Source organism: Passer domesticus, chromosome 8 (genome assembly GCF_036417665.1).
Source record: "Passer domesticus isolate bPasDom1 chromosome 8, bPasDom1.hap1, whole genome shotgun sequence".
In the NCBI taxonomy this organism is placed as follows: Eukaryota; Metazoa; Chordata; class Aves; order Passeriformes; family Passeridae; genus Passer; species Passer domesticus.
Genome location: NC_087481.1, coordinates 28,673,168 through 28,692,459, shown reverse-complemented (window position 1 = coordinate 28,692,459; position 19,292 = coordinate 28,673,168). Strand labels below are relative to the sequence as shown.

Sequence of the window (19,292 nt, the reverse complement as noted above, 5' to 3'; positions counted from 1 at the left end):
CGTGGTCCATTCCATCCTGACCCACTCTGTGATTCTGTGAGAGGCCAGGCTGGCAAAGGTATCCCGAGAGCCAGGCACCAGCATGCTGATGTCCCAGCCCTGCAGGGTTTGGGAGAGCCATCTGCAGCACCTTCTCCCCTAAAGTCAGTTTGGTGGGGACTTCACCAAGGACACCCATCCAATCCATCCTCATTTCCCTACTGCAAAGACTACAGAACTCCTCGGGAATGTAATGTCAGTTTGATCCCTCAGGGGCTTTTAGAGACAGAGGACTTCAGCCCTAGAAGACGCTTGAATTCTGCTGGATGCCAGCAAACAGAAGCCAGCCCAGAGGCTCGCAGGGGCTCAGCTGAGAGCCGGGGCTGCAGCACCCGAGTTTCCATGCAGCCACGTTCTGCAGCAGCTGCTATCGGTTTGTTGTTCTTTCCATGGCTGCCGTAGTCATGCTGTGCTAATGCCATGTTTGCATTTGAAGAGTTTTTCCTTTACGTTATCTGGAGGTGTAGCTTTCCTGAACTTCTGCCTGCCTTTACTGGTATGCTTGCCCTCAAGAGAGCAGGTTAATGATCTCTCATCTAGCACTAAAAGCAAATTTGAATAGTGCATTTTTGAAAAATAGATTATGAGGTGAAAGCCATAAATCAAGATTGCCAACTTCTCGCATTCCTGTATATTTTAGTGGAACAAATAACTTCTGGTACAAGAGAAGTTAATTAACAGAAAACAAACAAAAAAGAGAAATAATTCATCATTCACCATGACAAGTTTGTTCACAGGATTAGAATAATTTCCAAGACATAACATTTATTCTGGAACCTATAGATGGCTGGCATCCTGGGCTGGAATGGATGGAGGTGTGCTCTTTAGAGGCTGCAGAAGCACAACCATAGTGCATTTGAGCTAAATGAGATCTTCATTCACATTCCAAGGTAATGCTACAACCAACAAAAGTGTACTGCAGTCTTGCAGAAAGAACAAAAATTATGTAAGTACTAGGCAGTTATCCATAAAGGGTATAAGGAGAAGTAACAAAACTGACTAAATAAATATTAATCATATCAAAGTTCTTGTATTCATTCCCTCTTGTTTAATCAGAGAGTAATTTGAGGTGTTATTGAACTCTACAATTAAATGACATTAATGTGCAATAAAACATAAAATATACTCCAAAAAGCCAATTTACATGATTCTAATAGACTGAACTTGTGAATTTATCACAGAATAACAAACTATTAAGAATCAAATATTTTTAATTTGTTCCAAAAATTCATTTCAAGGCACTGACACTAGAATTATGTTTTAGTATAGATTAGAATTCGCTGAAGGCTATTGTTCATTGCAGAACCATTTTATAGTTGTTAATCACCTGAAAATATCAGGAAGATCAAGTAACATTGGTTTTTAGGTGGGAACTCCCATGGTTAGCTGTCAGTTCCCAGATGCCAGGTGGGATGGACAGGACTTTTCTCTACTCCCACAACACCAGTGAGCTGGACCAGGAGGAGACAGCTCAAGGGAAAGCCTTGACATATCACAGGGCAGCTTCACTCCCCAGCCACCCACACCTCAGCTCTTCTATCTTTCACTTATTCATCTTGGAGCACGTTTTTTAACCCAGAGGTGCTTTAGGAAGGTCAAAATTACAATGTTCAGGTGGATCAGCATATGAAACCCACAGGTTGCTGGACATTTTCCACCTCCAGCAACTTATTTTCTTGGTCTCTCTTCACTTATCCATTTCTTCTTTGCTGCTTCCTTCTCTCCTTGTTTCTCTGTGAGGAAATTGGGAGAGGACTAAATGCTCAGGATAAATAAAGTATAAATCAACTCAGAACCTCTGTCTTCAACAAAACAAGGTCATGATGCTGTGGTCCAAGGCCTGAAAATAGCTTAGACCCTAACTTTTTAAACACTCTGTAGGATTTCTTCCTTTTTCAGAAGCCGTTGCAAGCATCAAACCAATACATTAACTCCCCTTCCAGAGCAACACCTCCCTTTGTTTGTTTGATTAATATTAAGGAATATTTGAACTGAAAAGTCAAAGCACCAAAATTCACAGGATTTAAAGGATTAGGGATGTTAGGAATTGATGTATCTTCTGAAAAATGCGGGATAAGGAAGCGTCTTGTAGATTACTCTGAAAAGACCAGAGGAATCATCCTCTTGGAGCTCAGGAGCAACACCCAGAGCCAGATGCCCATAGGCAACAACAAAATAGAGCTGACACCTTCAGGCTGGTAGAAGTCCACAAAAAAAATAAAGCAAAAGAGCTCTAGGCTGAGCCCTGGGGAAGGAGAGCTTCTCTTGGGCAATTGACTGTGGACAAACTCGTCTCTTACTCCCTGAAAGTATAAACATTAGTTAGGTGCAAAGTCAAGATATTTACTGAGAGCTTTTTCTAACTTCCAGATTGAAATGCAGCACAGCCTGTACTAGTAGCAATTGTACCTTCTCCATACAGATAAATGCCATATTTAGAAATTATTATTTCCATTTTACAGGAAGGAAAATTGAGAGAGAAAGACAAAATGACTTGTCAGTGTCACAACTCTTAAGCAGAATTAATATTGAACTAATTCTTTCTAAAATATGTGCTATATACTTGTAGTCTATCTTACTTAGGACCACCAGTTTCCATCACTTTCCTCTGAATTAATAATTTCTTGGAAATTTGGAAAGTCACATTTAATGTTTTCCAATGTTCAGCAGCAGAAAATTACGAATCTACATTTAACAGATTGGTTTAAGAGTTTTGTAAGTTTAAAATTCATAGCCAAAAGAAAACAAATTTTTCATCAAGCATCAGTTATTTCTGATACAAAGCCAACTTTTGATTTCCAAGTGTGTTATCTTCTACATAGAGTCCATGGGCTTTTCTTAACACATCCTCCTTGAAAGCACAATTATTTGAGTGGTGAGGCAATTCTTGAACACTGAATGGGACAAAGAATCAGTGGGAAAGTATGATTCTTTAAAGACAGCTGTTTAATGTAGATGCAAAGGCTGCATTGAACACCTGGAAGTACAAAAGTGCAAGAGAATAAAAGCTGTGGTTTGTGGCATTACCTCCCCAGCTCTCCCACTACCATCCTGCACGGTGATCTGTTGCATCTCCAGCCGTCTACAGGCACTCTACATCCGAGTCTGTCCACTGACCACTCCTGTGTCTTGGCTTTCACAGCTGTAAAAAACCTGCAAATTTACTGCTATATTTATACTGCAGGTGAATAGAGCACCCCACTGTGTCCAGGTATCATCCTCAGGACTTTAGTACCGTCCTGGCTGCTGCTACAGCCCACACAGGAGGAAGATTTAAGTTTACTGCATTTGTGAATCACTCCAACCATATCTGCAAAAGAAAACATTGTCTTTCACAGGGTGCCACTCCATCAATGCTGACAACAGCAAGGAGCACTACTGAGCCTCCATGTGATGTTTCAGTCAATTTATAGCCTAGAACAGATGAATACAACATATTCCAATCCCAGCATTTCCTTCTCTTCCAGCTAATGAGATAGCACCAAAAAAAGGTTGAACATTCTGAATAAACATAGCTTTCGATACATTCTCTTCCTCAGAAATTTGGAGACATCTTCAGATATCAACCTATCCCCATACAACCCCTGGCCCCCATTTCCTGCCACCCTTAACCACTGCCTTACACCTGAGCCAGCAAACAGAACTCCCGGGCTCCCCACATGTGCTTGAAATGCACATCTGGCCAGCTCAGCCCGATGAGGCTGCAGGGGCAGGTTCTGCTGAGACCTGGAGCTGCTGAGCTGTGCTCACCCCTTGACCCTGCCCCGGGCTTGGCCGGCTCCCTCCTGCTGGGGATGGCAGCACCTTCAGCCGCTGCCACAGTTTTCTGCGGGGTTCAAAGGCAGCCTGAGGGTAAAGCATCGTTACACCGGCGCTGCCTTGGTACCAAACTCCCTCCGCCTACTGATGGGTTTACACCCCGTAGAGGTAAAATGCAGACGGTGGGGGAATAGAGATAACAAGGTGCTCAATCTCCACCTTTCCTTGAATACTTAAGGACAATTCCTAAGGTGAAACAGCATGGCCCTGCTTTGACCTTATCAGATAATGTCTCCATCTAAAACAACTTTTTTGAATTTGCTTGGAGGAAAATGCTCTCAGTTTCTTCAAGGCACAGATGGAAGATGCCATTTCTACTGGTCACTCAACCCAGGTGCAAGCATTAAGAGCAAGGATGATGCACAGCAGCAGCAGTGTAATATTTTTGTGGCCATTCTAGCAACGTTAAATTTCCACTCAAGTTTCTTTCCTGCTTTTAATATTGCTGCAGATGCCAGCTTGAGGCTTGGTACTTCTCAGCAATCAGACTGAGCTTTAGGCATATGGGTCAGCCCGTAACAGCTCTCCCACAACATGAACTGTAATGCCCAGAAGACAGAACAAAAACTGAGAACAAATTCTTATTTAGTTGAGGGGATCCACCTACAGAACAAAACACCAGAAGAGATGAAGCTTACTCAGAGCCTGAGCAGCACTGCTGATAGTCCTCCTACCTTACCTTAGGCTGCTCCCAGCTACAATGCTCCTTTCTCCTGTCAATCACTCACACATAAAACCTGAAACCAATCACCCTTAAAATTAATTAATCACCTCCCATGAACCTTTACTTCCAATGGTGCTTCTTCCCCACGCACACCTAAGCTGTATAAAGGTCAGTCAATAAGATTTCTGCTGCTGGAGCAGCATTAACTGGAAAGATAGGTGAGTGTAGGCTTCTTTCACACGGGCAAGTACCAGCTTTGTGGATTATCTTGTGTGTATTTTTGCCTAATGTTAAGTGCTTGGCTGCTATCTCTGTGATTTTACAATTAGTGGCTTTTGAAGGTTACCAGATGGGTAACACTAAAAAGAAAATCCCTGAAATCACAAACAGCCATGTGAAGGGAGTTATTGCTTCTATGTCAGACTTCTATCTCAGTTTTAAGATGTACTAAAGTTTCTCAGAATATTGTAAAGGAATATCTGTGCTGGATGAAAGGTGTTTAAGTAGATCATTTTATGAGTAGATACTGTTACTGATAAAAAGAGCAGGATATATTAAACACTGAAATAAACTTACAGATCTTCTTTGAATTAACTGGGAGGTGGGTTGAGTTCTTATCCTCACTGGAGATCACTAGGATATTGTGTAGCAAAGATAAAAGAAAGGAAATGTACAACTATATCTGGCTAGAGTTTTCTGCCTCCTGAGTTGTTAAAGGTCTTCCTGGCACTCCACACATACAGCATTGAAGTACTTGGAACAGAAGTTCTATAATCTTATTTCTATTCTGTACATACATTTCTTAATGTTTATCTTAAAACTTATAATTCATCGAAAAAAAAAAGGCAACTATTAAGAGCTGTACTGGTGCTGCAGTGCAGGAAGCTTCCTCCCTTCTGAACCTCTAGCTTCTCTATGATTTGTGTTGGGGTGGTGCCCCCTTGAAAAGCAGGGCTCCTGTTAACAGCAAGTTTTGCACTGAATTTACTTGGATGTTGGTATTGCTTAACCTGACATAACTAAAGGAGGTGATGGTTATGGTAAGGAAGTGGTTTATAATGCTGCTCTACAATATGCACAATAAAAGACAAACAGGAGGCTTTGGGCTTTAGGAAAGGTCTAAAGCTGAGGTAAGAAACAGCTGGTTTTAGCTATCATTAAAATGTACTAGATGGGGAACGTGACAATGTTCCTTATGCTTGTCTGGGGAAGAAAAAATATTAACAGGAAGATGGTTGGGCCTTTCTGAAACTGGGGTAGAAAGAAAAGCTCTTAATGGCTTAGGAAAAAAAATAGTTACTTTTTGTTTTTGAACCTTCTGTAACACCTTTTCTCTGCCTCATTCTCTACTCTGCTATCCAAATTCCTCTGCATTTTCTTAATGCAATTGCAGTATTTCCCCTATATCTTTATCTCACCAAGTATAATTGCGTGCCAGTTTTGTATGAAACAGTAACAGTGCTTATCACGTGGTAAGCACGCTTTAACGAACTTGTCTGATGAATATTTTTATGTGATGCTAGTTCTTTCTTCCTGCCAGCGAATTGTCTGCCAATTGGCTTACAACTGGCACACAGGTTTCTTTCCTGTATTCCAGCTGCCTGTCTTGTTCAGTTTCTGTACCAGGAAAGGATAACAAATTAGTGTCAGCTGTGTTCTCCAATTCAGTAATAGCTATTATTTAACAATATTTATCTCTTTGGTAAGGGTTAGGTCTTTATATTTCATAGTGTTGTCTGGCACAGAGTGTAAACAAATTATGTTACTGATTCTGTGATGATCAAGCAGTGGTACTTTTGTATTTTTCCTGGCACAGTTATCCCAATTAAAACTATCACATATTTTCTACTCAGCCAGTAACTTCTTTGATTAATTTCCTGTTCTCATTAGAAGTGTTCCAGGGTCTGTCTGTGACACTTGTTCAGGCGACATTCAAAATTGACCCTATAAAGGGAATTGATTTAAGTCTGCCCTTACTGCCAGAACTGTAATGAAACATTACATCTTATAATGACAATCTGAAAAGGCACAAACCTCCATGAGCATAGAGATGAGAAGGGACTTGCATGTCTTCTTGGATTTAAGAGCAGTAGATTGTGTTTGGCTGTTGCTGAGTCATTTAATTGAATGAGAAGGTTGTCTTGGAGTCATGAACTAGCTGAGGCTGGAAGGAACCTCTGGACATTGTCTAGTCTGGCCCCTCCCTGCTCAGAGCAGGGCTACCTACAGCAGCCTCCTCAGGGCCATGTCCAGCCAAGCTTTAAGTATTTCTTCAAGGCTGCAGACTCTGTGCAATCTATCATAGTGGAAAAAGTATTTTCTTAAGTTCAAATGGAATTTCCTGTATTTCAGCCTGTGCTCAATGCCTCTTGCCCTTTCCCTGGGCGCCACTGTGAAAAGGTAGCTCCTCTATTTTGTCTTTGAAAAAAGATTCCAGCAGCCATTTGTATAAATGGTGGTATTTGTATAAATAACACCCTGATATACCAAGTATCTATTACACATTCATTGCTGATTTTGTGGCAGCAAAGGAATCAAATTCTCCATCCTCCTTCTCCCTAAGTTACTTTCCACAGATTCCCAACCCAGCAGTGCTGGGACCTGCTTCCTACATTTGCATCCTTGCTGCTGCTCCTGTGGTGCCTACTGGAAAAGGTGGAAGCAGAAATTGGTTCTTCTTGCCCAGCTGGCTGAAGTTCAGCCAACAGCAAATGTTTGTCTTCAGTAAATAACCTCTCTGAAAGCAAGCACCAGCACTCCAGTGTACAAACCAGGGAGATGTTTTTCTCACTGAGGTAAGTCCCAATTGCAGGTAAAACTTAGAAAAGTGTGTACTCTGTAGCTGAAGCACCATTGACAGTAAACATGACTGAATTAGGAAAAACAGTTTTGGAAAGAATTAGTGGAGAAAGATGTGCTTAGTCCTCAGTAGTTGCAGGTATCTGCATTGCTGTTGTTCCCTGGGTAACTGATGCTCAATCACATTTTGTATCATTATTTTCCTGTTGCATATGACTTTTGAACCTGAAGCTTCTACTCAGAGAAATTAGTATTTTTGATTTTTTTATCTATACAGGAACTTATCTGGTTCTGTCCCATATATTTTGTAGGATGATATGCAGGAATCCAAAGGAACAATCTACTTTGGCATGTGCAGATTTTTAATATTAAAAAATGTTCATAATATAAGACTTGCTGAAGAAATTTTAGTAAGGTATGTGCAGGTGGTTCCATGCACTATGAACACAGTGTACAGGCCTGCAGAAGACCTGTCTCCTTTCAGTGAGTGCTCTGAAGATGGGCTTGCTCTTGCTGTGGAGTCCTAAACCAAGAACCTGCTGGGTCCCAGCAGGAGTACTGTGCCACCCTTTCTGTGTTTAGATACTGATCCTACTTTCAGAGTATGAGACCAAAATACTTCTTATCTTAACTATTAGAAGTGGCTTAAGTGAGGCAAAATTAAAGGTGAAATCAAAGTAACTGAAGATATATCTTTTCTTGGTGCTCTATTATCCCCCTGCCTTTCATCTTTTCACTTTTAATCAAAATTATGTTCACAGAACTTTGTTTTGGCATTACTAAATTGCATCAGCAGCTACCTGTAAATATTCATTATTTGACCATATCTTAAAAAGGTGACCCCAATTACAAAACATCAGGTTGCAATTGTAATCCTAATGAGAATACATTATGCAGAATATTCCCCAGCATGGTCTGGCCTGTGTTTGAAAGCACTGCATTAACATGGACTTCAGAAAAGGCCATCAGGCCATGTCTGATGGCTCTGTAATCCCAGTGGTTATTTACCTGAAGCAGACTTGACTGCACACAGCACTGATGTGATTCAGAAAGGTCAAGGTCCAAGGCAGGTGGTGAGCCAGCCTGCGTGGCTGGGCTGGGGAGAGATGCTCCCTTTCCAGTAGGAGGCCTTAAATGACTCTTATTAAATCTGTAATTTGTGACTCTCCTATGCCCAAACGTAATGCAAATCCACTGTCTTTCTTGTTTGCAATTAATGTCAATGGAAAGATGAAATGGAAGTTCAAGGAAATGGTTGCAATAAGCACCACCTCAGAGCCTTGTGTTGACTCCAATTTTCTTACATCACAAACTGCTTTGAGCCCTCTAAGTTATAACCCAGCAATTTAACACTTGTGCTTCATGTTGCTTAAGTTAACTTTAGACAAAAAAGGGGTCTGGAAGCACATGTTTGATAACTGCTGAACCAATTGATACAAGAAGTAATTGATACAAGAGACATTTAGTGGTGCTCACAGTTGTGATGCAGCTCATCTGCAGGGAAATAAAGTGAGGGAAGGTATTCTTGTCTTCCTTCCAGCATTTGCATAAGCTACAAGACTTGTTCCATACTAAGGATGGTGAAACCTGAGTACTTGTTTTATGCTTATGAACCCAGTGGGTCAATCATAAACATTAAAGCCACTCAAAATCATAAAGGTGACTTTGTTTTTTAATTCAGCAATCAACAATTGCTGTTCATTTAACTGAGCAGCATCCATAATTTGTGTAATTCATGGTCCTAAGTACTCCAGAGATCAGCTGCTGAAGTTCCTGAATTTTAGGTTGCACTTTAGTTTTGTCAGGAGTTTTTAAATTCAGGTTTCATGTATCTTGCTAGATTACTTTCCAAAATGTGTGAGAGGATGAAAAAAGAGTATGTGGAAGAACTGTGTCTGTACATTAATATTATGTGAAAGGAAGCCAAAATAAACCAGCTACTGATTCTCATTTTTGAGTTGCTGGAGAATGCCTTTTGTGTAAATTTTGATGTGTAACAGTTAATTCTAGCAAATTCTGGGACACAAGAGGTATGCAAAAAAGGTAAAGCTCTGATTTGTCTAGACAGAGTGTGTTTGACATAAAGAGGATGATTTTTTCCTACCCTCCTGGAGGCTACCAGCTCAGAGCAGCTACAGACACAGTGCATTTATCCCTGTTAAACCAGAAGTTCTGCCTATTGTTTTTCCTGCCTTCATCACTTTCTACTGCTATAGTCCAACTATGCTACACCAGGCTATTAAACATTCAGCATCCAGAATGTCTAGACAGGCTGAAAGACTGTCTGTGCTCCTTTTCTCCGAGTCAACTTTCCTCAGAACTAAAAGGCTAGTTGGAAAGCAAAGGTGGCACAGTTTTGAGTATCAGAGACACTTCTTCAGGCTGCCTTCTGAGTGGGTAGTAATACACACTGAGAGGGGTTTCTGGCAGAGCACAAAATTTGTGTGCAAACCTCTTGCTGCTCCCCAGAGAGGTTTCAAGCCTTTGACAATTACTGCTAATGTATTAAACAGCTTGCACTCATATTCTAAGGATACCAGACTACACAGAAATGTATTCTGTTAGCTGGCAATGTTCTACTCAAGTAACAGAGGAGAAAACTCAAGGGTGATTTCCTTGCCACAGAAGATGGGAAAAATCTTTTTGAGGCAGAAACAAATGGTTGCTGTGTAGGGGCCTGTGGACTAAGAGAGACATTTTGCTGTGTATATCTGCTGGTTTTGGCAATGTTGAACAAGAAAGCAAACAGAAGTGCCACCTTTTTTTCCTATGTAATCTTTATTTTCTTCAGTGCTGACTTGAGTCACTCTGTATAGCAAGAAGCAAGTACTAGTTTCTTGCAGGGTGGAAATGAAAGCTGCCTGTAGAAGCTTTGCAAATTGGAAGTTAGATACCATATAAGGGCTGTTGATCCTGTTTTGCTGTTGATGTACTGCACACTCTGTATGATTGTGATATATATTATAGAAACATGCTTTGATTTTGCACCTCAGGACAAGCCTGGGAGGCTTTTCCAGAGGTGGGGAGGAAGGGAAGGCAGTCAGGAGGCGCAGCAGGAGTTGTCCTTGTTGTGCTTGAAGGAGTGAAGAGACATGGGTGCTCCTATCCAGCCATGCCTTTGGGTCCATCCCACTTCCCCTTTCTTTAAAGAATCTTGGGAAGCCTTGTGCTAACTCTCTTAACTTCCAGCCAGGGAGAGCAGCATCTCAGTGGAAGTGTTTAATAGCCTGGGCTCTGACAGGAAAACAATTTTTCCTGTGTGAGGTGAGCCCTCCAAGAACAGAAAACAAAACATTCAGACTGGCAGCCAGGAGTTTGAGAAGCAGCATGCAAGGCAGGTACCTGGATCACAGGACAAACAAGTGAATATGAGCACCTGATTCTCATATTCTGAACATTCTGATTTCTCTGTTTAATGAGAACAAAAGAAAAAAGAGGGTGGCAGATTTATTATCTTATGCCACTCTAACAGAAAGTTTGTAAAGTTAACAGAAATGTGTTTACAAAGTTCAGCATATGAAAAAATGCTGGACAAATTTTGGGGTTAGAGTAGAAATCTACCATAAAGCATTTAGGGACTAAAAAAAACCATTCAAAGACACTTGCAGTTTAATTTATCAAGAGATTGAAGTGTGACTTATGCATGCATTAATCTTTGTGGAGACCTAATGAGTGAGAAAGACATCTCTACCACTTAAAGCATAGCAGGAAGCTAAACTGTAGACTAAAGGCAAATTCAAAGTTTAAAAGCGTGGGCCGAGTTTTCTCGGGAGAAAAAAATTTACTGGTGAAAATTAAAAAAAAAAGGTTGATGCTCTGATGCCTTCAAATCAATATCCTTTGTCAGCAGCACTGCTTCTAGGAAACAAAGGTTATCTGACACAACACATGAATTAATGATGTGTCTTGGGTTTAAGTTGGATGAAATGATTTGATATTCCCTTCCAGCTTTAAAATCTAGAGAGACGTTTTCCCCAGTTCAGGGGAGAAGGCAGAGAGATGACACTTCTTGGGGGGGGGGGAAAGAACCTAAGTAATGAGAAGACAGAAAGCATAGCTCCAAGGGAAAAACAAATCAGGATGTTGTTGAATATAACAGCTTCCTTAAATGCATTTGTTGGTCAGCAGTTTTGACTAGACCTGTCCTGGAGTGAGAAAGCAAGTGGGGTCAGCTGGCTAAAGGCTTACAAAGGGTTGTACATGGGAATTGCCATCCTGCCTCACCGCAGAGGTTCCCCTGAGTATCTGTCCCAGCTACTCATGCTGTGCTGCCCCGAGAGTGTGGGAAAGAAGAAAAGGGAAACCTGATAGCCCAGTGTCCTTTGCTGGCAGCCTTTTGAGTTGCTGGATAATGTATGAGGCAGTCTTTCAGCTCTTGGTGCTGATTATTCTCCTCTCAAGCTCTGTGTATGGATTTGGGCTTTGCATTTCAAGAATGTTGGGTTAGAAAGGAATAAAAAGGACTAGAAAATATCCCATAAGGAATTCTTTATTCAAAGGAAGATTTGATAGATAAGTATTTGGTTTAGTTTTTTAAGTTTCTGCAAAGGAAATTAACATTTTTCCTTCCATACTTGGGGGAGGCAGTATAAAAACTGCTGAATACTCCTTGACTCAGCTTGACTCTGATACAAGGAAAAGCTTCCCAGCAGGATAATGAAGGACTAGCAAACATAGTTAAGAAAAGGTGGGTAATTGTTGATGAAAGCTTCAGGAACAGGTAGGACAAGACATCTTTCCAAATGACATTGGGTGATCCTTGTTTCCTTATGCAGCAGAAAAACTTGGGGTCCTTTCTGTTTCTAAAATAAGTTTTTTCCACCTCTTTTGGGCTGGTGGCAATGTTGAACAGGCACTATTTAGCTGGAGACTATGACATTCTGCAAATAGATATTGTGCTGAACAACCTTCTAACAACATTCTATATCTTCTGTTGCCAAAGAAGGTATATCTCCTCTTCATTTTAAGTAAAATCTGTCAGCCAGTTCAAAAGGCAATCATTGTTCCCTGATAAAATGCAGCTGGTGTGCACATGAGCTTAGTCAGCAGACTAGAAAATAACATAAGCCTTCCACAGGGATCAGAAACATCAAAAGCAGAAGGTGTATTTAGAAACAATCTCCAACAGATTGCTATAATTATTAAATGTGATGCATCACAAGTAGTGGTGGAGTAGAGCTGAGGTGATACTACCCAGACAGGAAGGAATGATGTGGCTTTGGTGTCTGTCTCTCTATCCAGATTTCAAATCCCAAAGACTGGATCATCAGATGCCAGGTTATGTGCAGCTCATCATTTAAAATGGGTCTGCTCTCATGAGGGAGGTGTGTATTTACTGAAACATTCAGGTACAGCTTTAATGTCACTCTGCTTGGGAACATGGGAGAAATAACTCTACAAATCTTTCCACTGGGCAGCCCTAGTGGGATGTACTGGTGTGGTTACACTTACCTACAGGGCAATGTTTGAAGGCCCACGTGCAAGACATGTCAGACATTTCTGTCAATAGTTTATCAACACAGAGGCAGGGAAGTGACAGGTACAGCAGAGTGGCTTTGTGAGAGCCTCTTGGGCTGGAAATGAGCTCCTCTGTCACCTCAGCTTGCCCTTGTGGGGGCCACATTTTATATGCTTTCAACTCCAAATGGAAGCAATAAGGTAGGATGGACATACGACTGCTGCCAGGAGAAAGTCTCAGATGGAGCTGTTCTGAACTTTCCCCTTCCGTTTTAGATCACATTTCCCTTCAGAAAAAAAATCATAATGGATTGCTTTTATGTTTTTGGTAAGAAAGAACTGGAGGCACTTAACCCATTGCAACCCATTAAAAACTGATAAAACCAATCAGCAGTTGCATGATAAACTTTTTCACAGCATGGTGAATTTTCTTTAAAATAGTAACTAGAGTACCCTTTTAATATTTGTACTTAGAGGATTAATTGGATTCTGTCTGAACTGACTGCTGCAGTGATGAAAACACTTTGGCTTTGTATTGATAGGGCTGTTCTGAATTGCTTTCAGTTCTGTCTCAGCCTTATCTGTTTTTCCTGACCTACAGCTCCCAGAATTAACAGTGCTAGATGTCATTCTTTCACAGTCTTGGAAAAAAAGTCTCTGGGCCTGCTGCATTTTCTAACTCCTCTGCTTGCAAGGATTCCCCTCTACTACAACAGGGCAGTCATCCCACAACTCCAGCTAGATGACTTTTTAATTCCAAATTCTATTTTGCTTAAAATTCAGTACTCACTGGAATTGTCAGGGCCCTGAAAGTCAGAAAACTGCCATCAAGAAACACCTTAAACTATGAATTTTACATCATGTTGCAGTTTGTGCATTTTCAGGTTTTGCACTTGCAGGTATATCTGTGAACATGAGGGAAAGAAATTATTCAAAACCTAAGGCTTCTACTTATTCATATTGAAGCAAGAGTTTTAAAGGGAATGTCAGAATGTAATAAAATTGACAACAATAGTGGTTAAACCTACCAAAAGAAAAAAAAATAGGTAGAAACATCCATTTGAAACTGTTTTTTCATTAAGTTGGGTGGTCTACATTCCTAATTTGGAATGTTAATACATTTCACACAAACATTTCTGAAAGAAATAAACATATGGCCTGTTAGCATTCTGTCTGCATGCTGGAATAAAAGAATTTAAGACACCAATATTAGACACCAACTGGCTCTGCCATGCTCCTCAGCAAGATGCTGTGCTGGGAGGCTGAAATACCTGTGAGCAAGAGGTGCCATGTCCAGAATTCTGAGCAAAAGCTTCAGCTGCTTTGATTTCCTGAAACATCCACAGCATTGCCCAACACTCACTTTCAAATTAAACCTCATTAGGGCAGAAGGGCTTTTTATCTAGAGATCAGAGCCTACCTTTGCTGTTGATTCATGCATAGCATAGGAAAGGGAGATGAAGAGTTAAATACTTGAAGGTAGCATAAACTATACATTTCAACCATATTAATTAATAATCAGTTATGGTAATAACATCAGCTTAGTGTGAGAAATAGTCATCTTTATCATTCTGTATTGCTGTTTTAACAGATGAACTGGCATAATCTGTTCTGTGTTCTGATCCCAAAATTACAAACATATGTGATATGGTTCAGGACTGAAAGAAATGTCTATTTTTGTCAAATTATTCTAGATTTGACACTCATTTAGGATAGATAAATATAAAACAGTGAATCTATGAAAAACCTGTGATCAACCTATGTGTATTTTTAACTTACGTGATGCAAGTGGTGCTGTCTTTGGGAGCACATCCTTGTAATGCAGGGAACTGAATCCCTCTGTCACAGACTAGCCTGTGTCTTCCTGGGTGTTGTTCACTCACTGATTGCCCAGCTGCAATGTAATTAAAATGTTTGTTTACCTGTAAAAGAGGTGAAAGCTCAACATTGGTGTTTGTATACATACATTGTATTATCAAAGAAGTTAGGTGGCTTTTACAAATGATTTTCCAAGCACTGTTAAAACTATTTAAAGCAACTTTTAACTCTATTAAGTGGCTTTTGGAAGGGGTGTTAAAAATATCCCATAATGAGATACCTGTGAGTCTCCTCCTTACACAGAAATAGACAGACATATGAGTAAGACATGGCAAGTTTGACTAAGTACATGGCATGGATTTAATTGCTGTGCTGCTCCCTGTGTCCCTGCCATGCAGGAGCAGGGATTAGCATTATGTGGGAACTGGAATACAGGGAAGTCCATGGGGCATCCCTGTGCCTGTCTGCTGAGGGCCCAGCAACCACCACCCAGTTTGTTGCACTGAATTAAGTCTAGAAACGTTCTGTGAAATAAATTGTGATTTTCTGAGCAAGATAAATTACTCTCAGGAGCCATCTGCCTTTACCCTTTTAAAAAAATGTCTCTTTAAATGTAAATTTAGCTTTCCAACAGAGACAGTATCACCATGGTAACAAACGCAAGAAAAATAAATGTCTCTTAGAGGAAAACCACTTTTTATTTTGTGTAAACATATTCCATATAAAATAAATTATGCAGCTATGGAATTATTGTATATACAATCTCAGACAGTAAAAAAGAGTATAAGTCTTTTCCTGGAATGGTTCTCTGAGCTAGTACCAAACATAATTGCTTGCAGTAAAGAAATGTGTTGTATACTTAATTTCACATGCTGTGAACTGGAGCTCTCATCTTTCAGTTTGCTCTAAATGGACTGGAATGCTACAAACTTCAGTGGAGCGTCAGGCAGGCAGCAGGAGTTTACAGAACTGGAGCCTCAAATGTAATCTCTGCCAGGTAATTTATATTACAAGTGCTCTGCTCGGTGAATTTCCTCTGCCCAGTCTGCCACTGGAGAGGTTTGTTATTCAGAGAGCACAGAAGCAGTGGTTAGGATTTCTCCTTTTGTTGAATGAAAGGAAGAATGCTTTCAGGTTAGGCGTTTCAAAAATAAGATTGATGAGTGGTGCATTTTAAATTGTTCACAAACAAATTCCTCTCTACCTCTCCCTGCATCAGTAACCCCCTACAAAGGTCAGTGTGAGGAGACACCCAAGATGGGCAGTATCATTGTTTGCAAGAACTTTTGCATGATTAAAAATAATTTCTTTTTACGTTGTCTGCTTTCTCATTTCAGGCTTCAAATTTCACAGTATACAACTATAACAACTGTTTTCAAACACTGTCTTCGTTGAAAGGTCCCACAATTATTTATTCACCCTCTTTCTTTCCCTCCTTTTGGCTGTGTGTGGTGTGTTTGAAGGCTGCAGAGGAGCGAAGATGCTCATGGCTGGGTTTTAGTGGTGGGGAGAGGGTGAGGAATTCTGGTGCTTGCCTGTGGAACAGAAACCATTCTGCATTTACCTGGCAGCTCTCATCTGAATAAGACAGTAACTTGCACAGATAAAGCTCTTTCTTTTTTCTGTATGGCAGGCAGGGAAACTGTAGTATCTGCACTTAAAGGTATGTTAAAGAACTGATTTCTTCCAGAGATTGTGACACTGACTTTGGCATGTCATTTGCTATGAGAGGCAGCAGGAATGGTGCTGAAACTGTCATCTGCTCTTTTCCTACCTTAGCTCTGAGTTGAATGTTCAGAAGAATCTACATCTATCACTTTGAACATTGCTCTGTAACACTTCTTGAAATCAAAATAGTAAAATGGAATGTTTTCAGTGATGGCCTGGGCAGAACTTCATACAACCTAGTCTTCTGAGAGAAGATAAAGCAGTCAGTTTCAGGGAAATATTGTCCTTTTATGTGTGCAAACAGTTCTGAAGTGTAAAACTAATATGCAGAAATGGATTGCAATGGATTATCTAAGGTATCAGGGAGCAATCAGCTTCTCCTGCATGTCTCAGCCTGCCAGGAGAACCTGGACTGCATTACACTGTGGATGGTGCTCCTGGCTGTAGGGCCTTGGGCAGCAGCTCGTAAAAAAGATGTGTAAGGGAAGAAATAAAAGTAACAAGGCAGACAAGCACTAATCCTTCACGTGTCTATTCCTGGTCATGTGCAGTTTTGGATTAACTGCAAGTAGCAATCTGTGTGGCCCACCTAAGGACGTGACCTTAAAGAGTCTTTGGGTCTTTGAGTCACCCAGCACAGAGCGCCTTCCCGCAGCGCTTCGGGGGGTGCACCCCGCTCAGCAGGCAGGGCTCGGCGGTGTGCCCGGGGCACAGCAGCCTCGCCAGCCCCTCCAGCCCCCGAGCTGCTCCGGGCCAGCCTGAGGTGACCGCACAACGCCACACGGATGTCTTGGCTCAGCAAACAGCCCGCAGCACTGCGAGCGCACGGGCAAAGAGCTAGGCGAGCGGTGAGCATCCCACCCCTCTCATTGCTAGAGTTGGTCACTGTGTTTCAAACAGGCGGTGAGAAGGGGAGAAAGGTGCCTTACTGCAATCTTAACGACTTCTATCTGTTCCTCTCTCTTCAAGGCTGTGGGGGGCTAGGATGGACGCCACTGCTGCTCGGGCAGCTCCGGGATGAAGAGGCAGGAGCAGACAGGCACCTTCCGCCGGCCCCGCTCCCCTCACAGCCCCCGCTCCGCTCCCGCCCGCCGCGCGCCGCCCCAGCGCGCAGGCGCGCAGCCCCCGAGCCAATGGGGCGGGCGGGGCGGGGCGGGGCGCGGCAGCGCTGCGGCCATTGCGGCCCGGCCGGCTGAGGGGACGCGTCGCTGCCGCCGCCGCGATGGTGTCCTGGATGATCTCCCGAGCGGTCGTGTGAGTGCCGGGCTGCGGCTGCAGCTGATTTCCCGGGGCGGGGATGGTCCCGATGAGCGGCAGGCGAGGGGCGGCCTCCCTTTCCTCCTTCCCCCAGCCTCCCGAGGCGGGTGCTGTGCGCTGCCCGCTCCCCTCGGGGATCTGTGTGCCTCAGAGTCCTTGTGCTCCCAGAAACTCCGCCGGAGCGGGGCTGTGGTTACCCCGTGTGTGTCCTGCTCTTCGTGCACCTTTCCCTGCCTACTCGCGCTGCTTGTGCCGGTCACGCACAGATTGCAACCGTTGCTTGTAAATTGATCCAAAGTAACCTATAAAACCTCGTAACTTTCCCTTTTTCACTTGTAGCAGAGTTGAGAGGACTAGAAGGATGCTTGCTGGTGTGAGATGGCGGTCTGTGCTGAGTGTAGCTTATCAGCTGAAGAGATAGGTTGGCAGTGTTGTTGTGTACTGCGCCTCATAAACTGGAGTTTTTGGAAGCCAAAGAGGAAACTTTATTAGGCGAGAAGCTTCATGTTATATCTTGTGTAAGTTCTGTTTGAGAAAGAGTAAACTGCAGTGACACCTCTGATTTCTTTCATCAGCGTTGTACTGTTCCTTCCTGAAACTGATGAGTTATTGTGTTCATTTGAATTATAGTCCCTCGTAAAGGCTGAGTAATATTTGGGGAGCAGAGTCTTCCTCATGCTCCTCGCTGGATAGCTCTCTGGGGTCCCCAGTGCTTATTGGGTCTTTTAAGCTGAGATTTGCTGTGTGTGAGTTTTTGCCAGGCACATGAAGTGAATCTGCTCACAAAGCAGTCCAGCAAACATCCCAATTAGCATAAAGTGTGTGACCCACAGCGGGACATAATAGGATTGCCCTGTTTTGTTGGTGACGGATATCCCCCTTAAGCTGTCTGGTGTAATTTCATCTGCACACTTTGTCAGGTTTTCTCACACTTTCTCATACTGCCACGTATATTTTGCTGCTGCAATCCAACCACCTAGATAAGCAGCAGTCCTTGTCCCTCTTCCTGCCGTCCCTGAGACTTGTCACATAATTGCAACTTGCAGAGTGGAACATCACGTTCCAGAAGTGGCAGAGGACGAGAGAGGTTTGGAGGAGAGTCTGTGGGAGGAATTGCTGTTGGTGTACTTTGCCTGTGTGGTCTTCCCAGAGGCTTTACACGGTGCTATAGGCAAGAGGCATATTCTTGCTTTCTGTACATCAGATGGAGCTGCTTAACCTGTTTCTGCTTTGTTACATAACAGCACCAACCAGAGAATTCTTATTTTCGCTATTTAGACTGTGTTGGTTTCAAGGGAAATAGCAGCAATGTACCTTAATTTCTGATGACCAAGCTCTTGTGTAGTTAGTTGGGTTATTTCCCCCCTGAATTTCTAAGGGTTGTATTTGCATAAATTAAAATCCTCTATGAGCCTAACCCAATAGCACAGGGAATGAAGAGAGCAGCTACTGTTCTCCACAGGTTTATTGCAAAAGGCAGTAAAGGATAATGTACTGTGCAGTTCTGTGGAGTTTGGTTTCCTTGTTGCCACTGGTCACTCATCTAATGTGTGCCCTAATTATTTTTGCTAAAAAGGGACTCCTGAATATTATTTATAAATCCTTCCCACCTTCTTGTGTCCTTGTTTCCTAGATGTGGGATTTAAATAGATTGCCAGCATTCAATTTCTCAGGAAGGTGAATGTGTTCAATGAGAACTTGAACAGCTTTGAGATTATTGTTTAACTTTGCTAATAAAGCAAAATTATTGTGAAAACAAAAGGTGAGAAGT

The 19,292-nt window shown here is 42.1% G+C and overlaps 1 protein-coding gene and 1 long non-coding RNA gene across 10 annotated transcripts in view; one reads left to right on the top strand and one right to left on the bottom strand.

Annotated features, from left to right (window-relative positions):
* Positions 1 to 411: 411 nt before the first annotated feature.
* On the bottom strand, positions 412 to 17,337 carry LOC135306322 (uncharacterized). Of its 4 annotated transcripts, none has more exons than XR_010367113.1 (4): positions 17,194 to 17,337; positions 14,558 to 14,700; positions 3,067 to 3,192; positions 1,233 to 2,342 (listed from the first exon to the last, which is right to left on the bottom strand). It is a non-coding gene; the product is annotated as an uncharacterized LOC135306322 (long non-coding RNA). The 4 variants fall into 4 exon arrangements; XR_010367114.1 differs by having other exon boundaries at positions 1,233 to 1,772; XR_010367111.1 differs by lacking the exons at positions 14,558 to 14,700; positions 17,194 to 17,337 and adding an exon at positions 4,538 to 8,476 and having other exon boundaries at positions 412 to 2,342.
* REEP3 (receptor accessory protein 3) overlaps positions 918 to 19,292 on the top strand; it is a 53,162-nt gene continuing 34,787 nt past the window's right edge. Inside the window, exons 1-2 of one of the 6 annotated variants that reach the window (XM_064429974.1) lie at positions 4,626 to 4,740; positions 7,086 to 7,317. In XM_064429974.1, the coding sequence (XP_064286044.1) occupies positions 7,301 to 7,317 (17 nt within the window). In that variant the 5' untranslated portion in view covers positions 4,626 to 4,740; positions 7,086 to 7,300. Of the gene's footprint in view, positions 986 to 4,625; positions 4,741 to 7,085; positions 7,318 to 17,418; positions 17,519 to 18,010; positions 18,040 to 19,292 lie in introns of those variants that run through there. The other 5 variants (XM_064429975.1, XM_064429971.1, XM_064429977.1 and 2 more) reach the window with 5 other exon arrangements.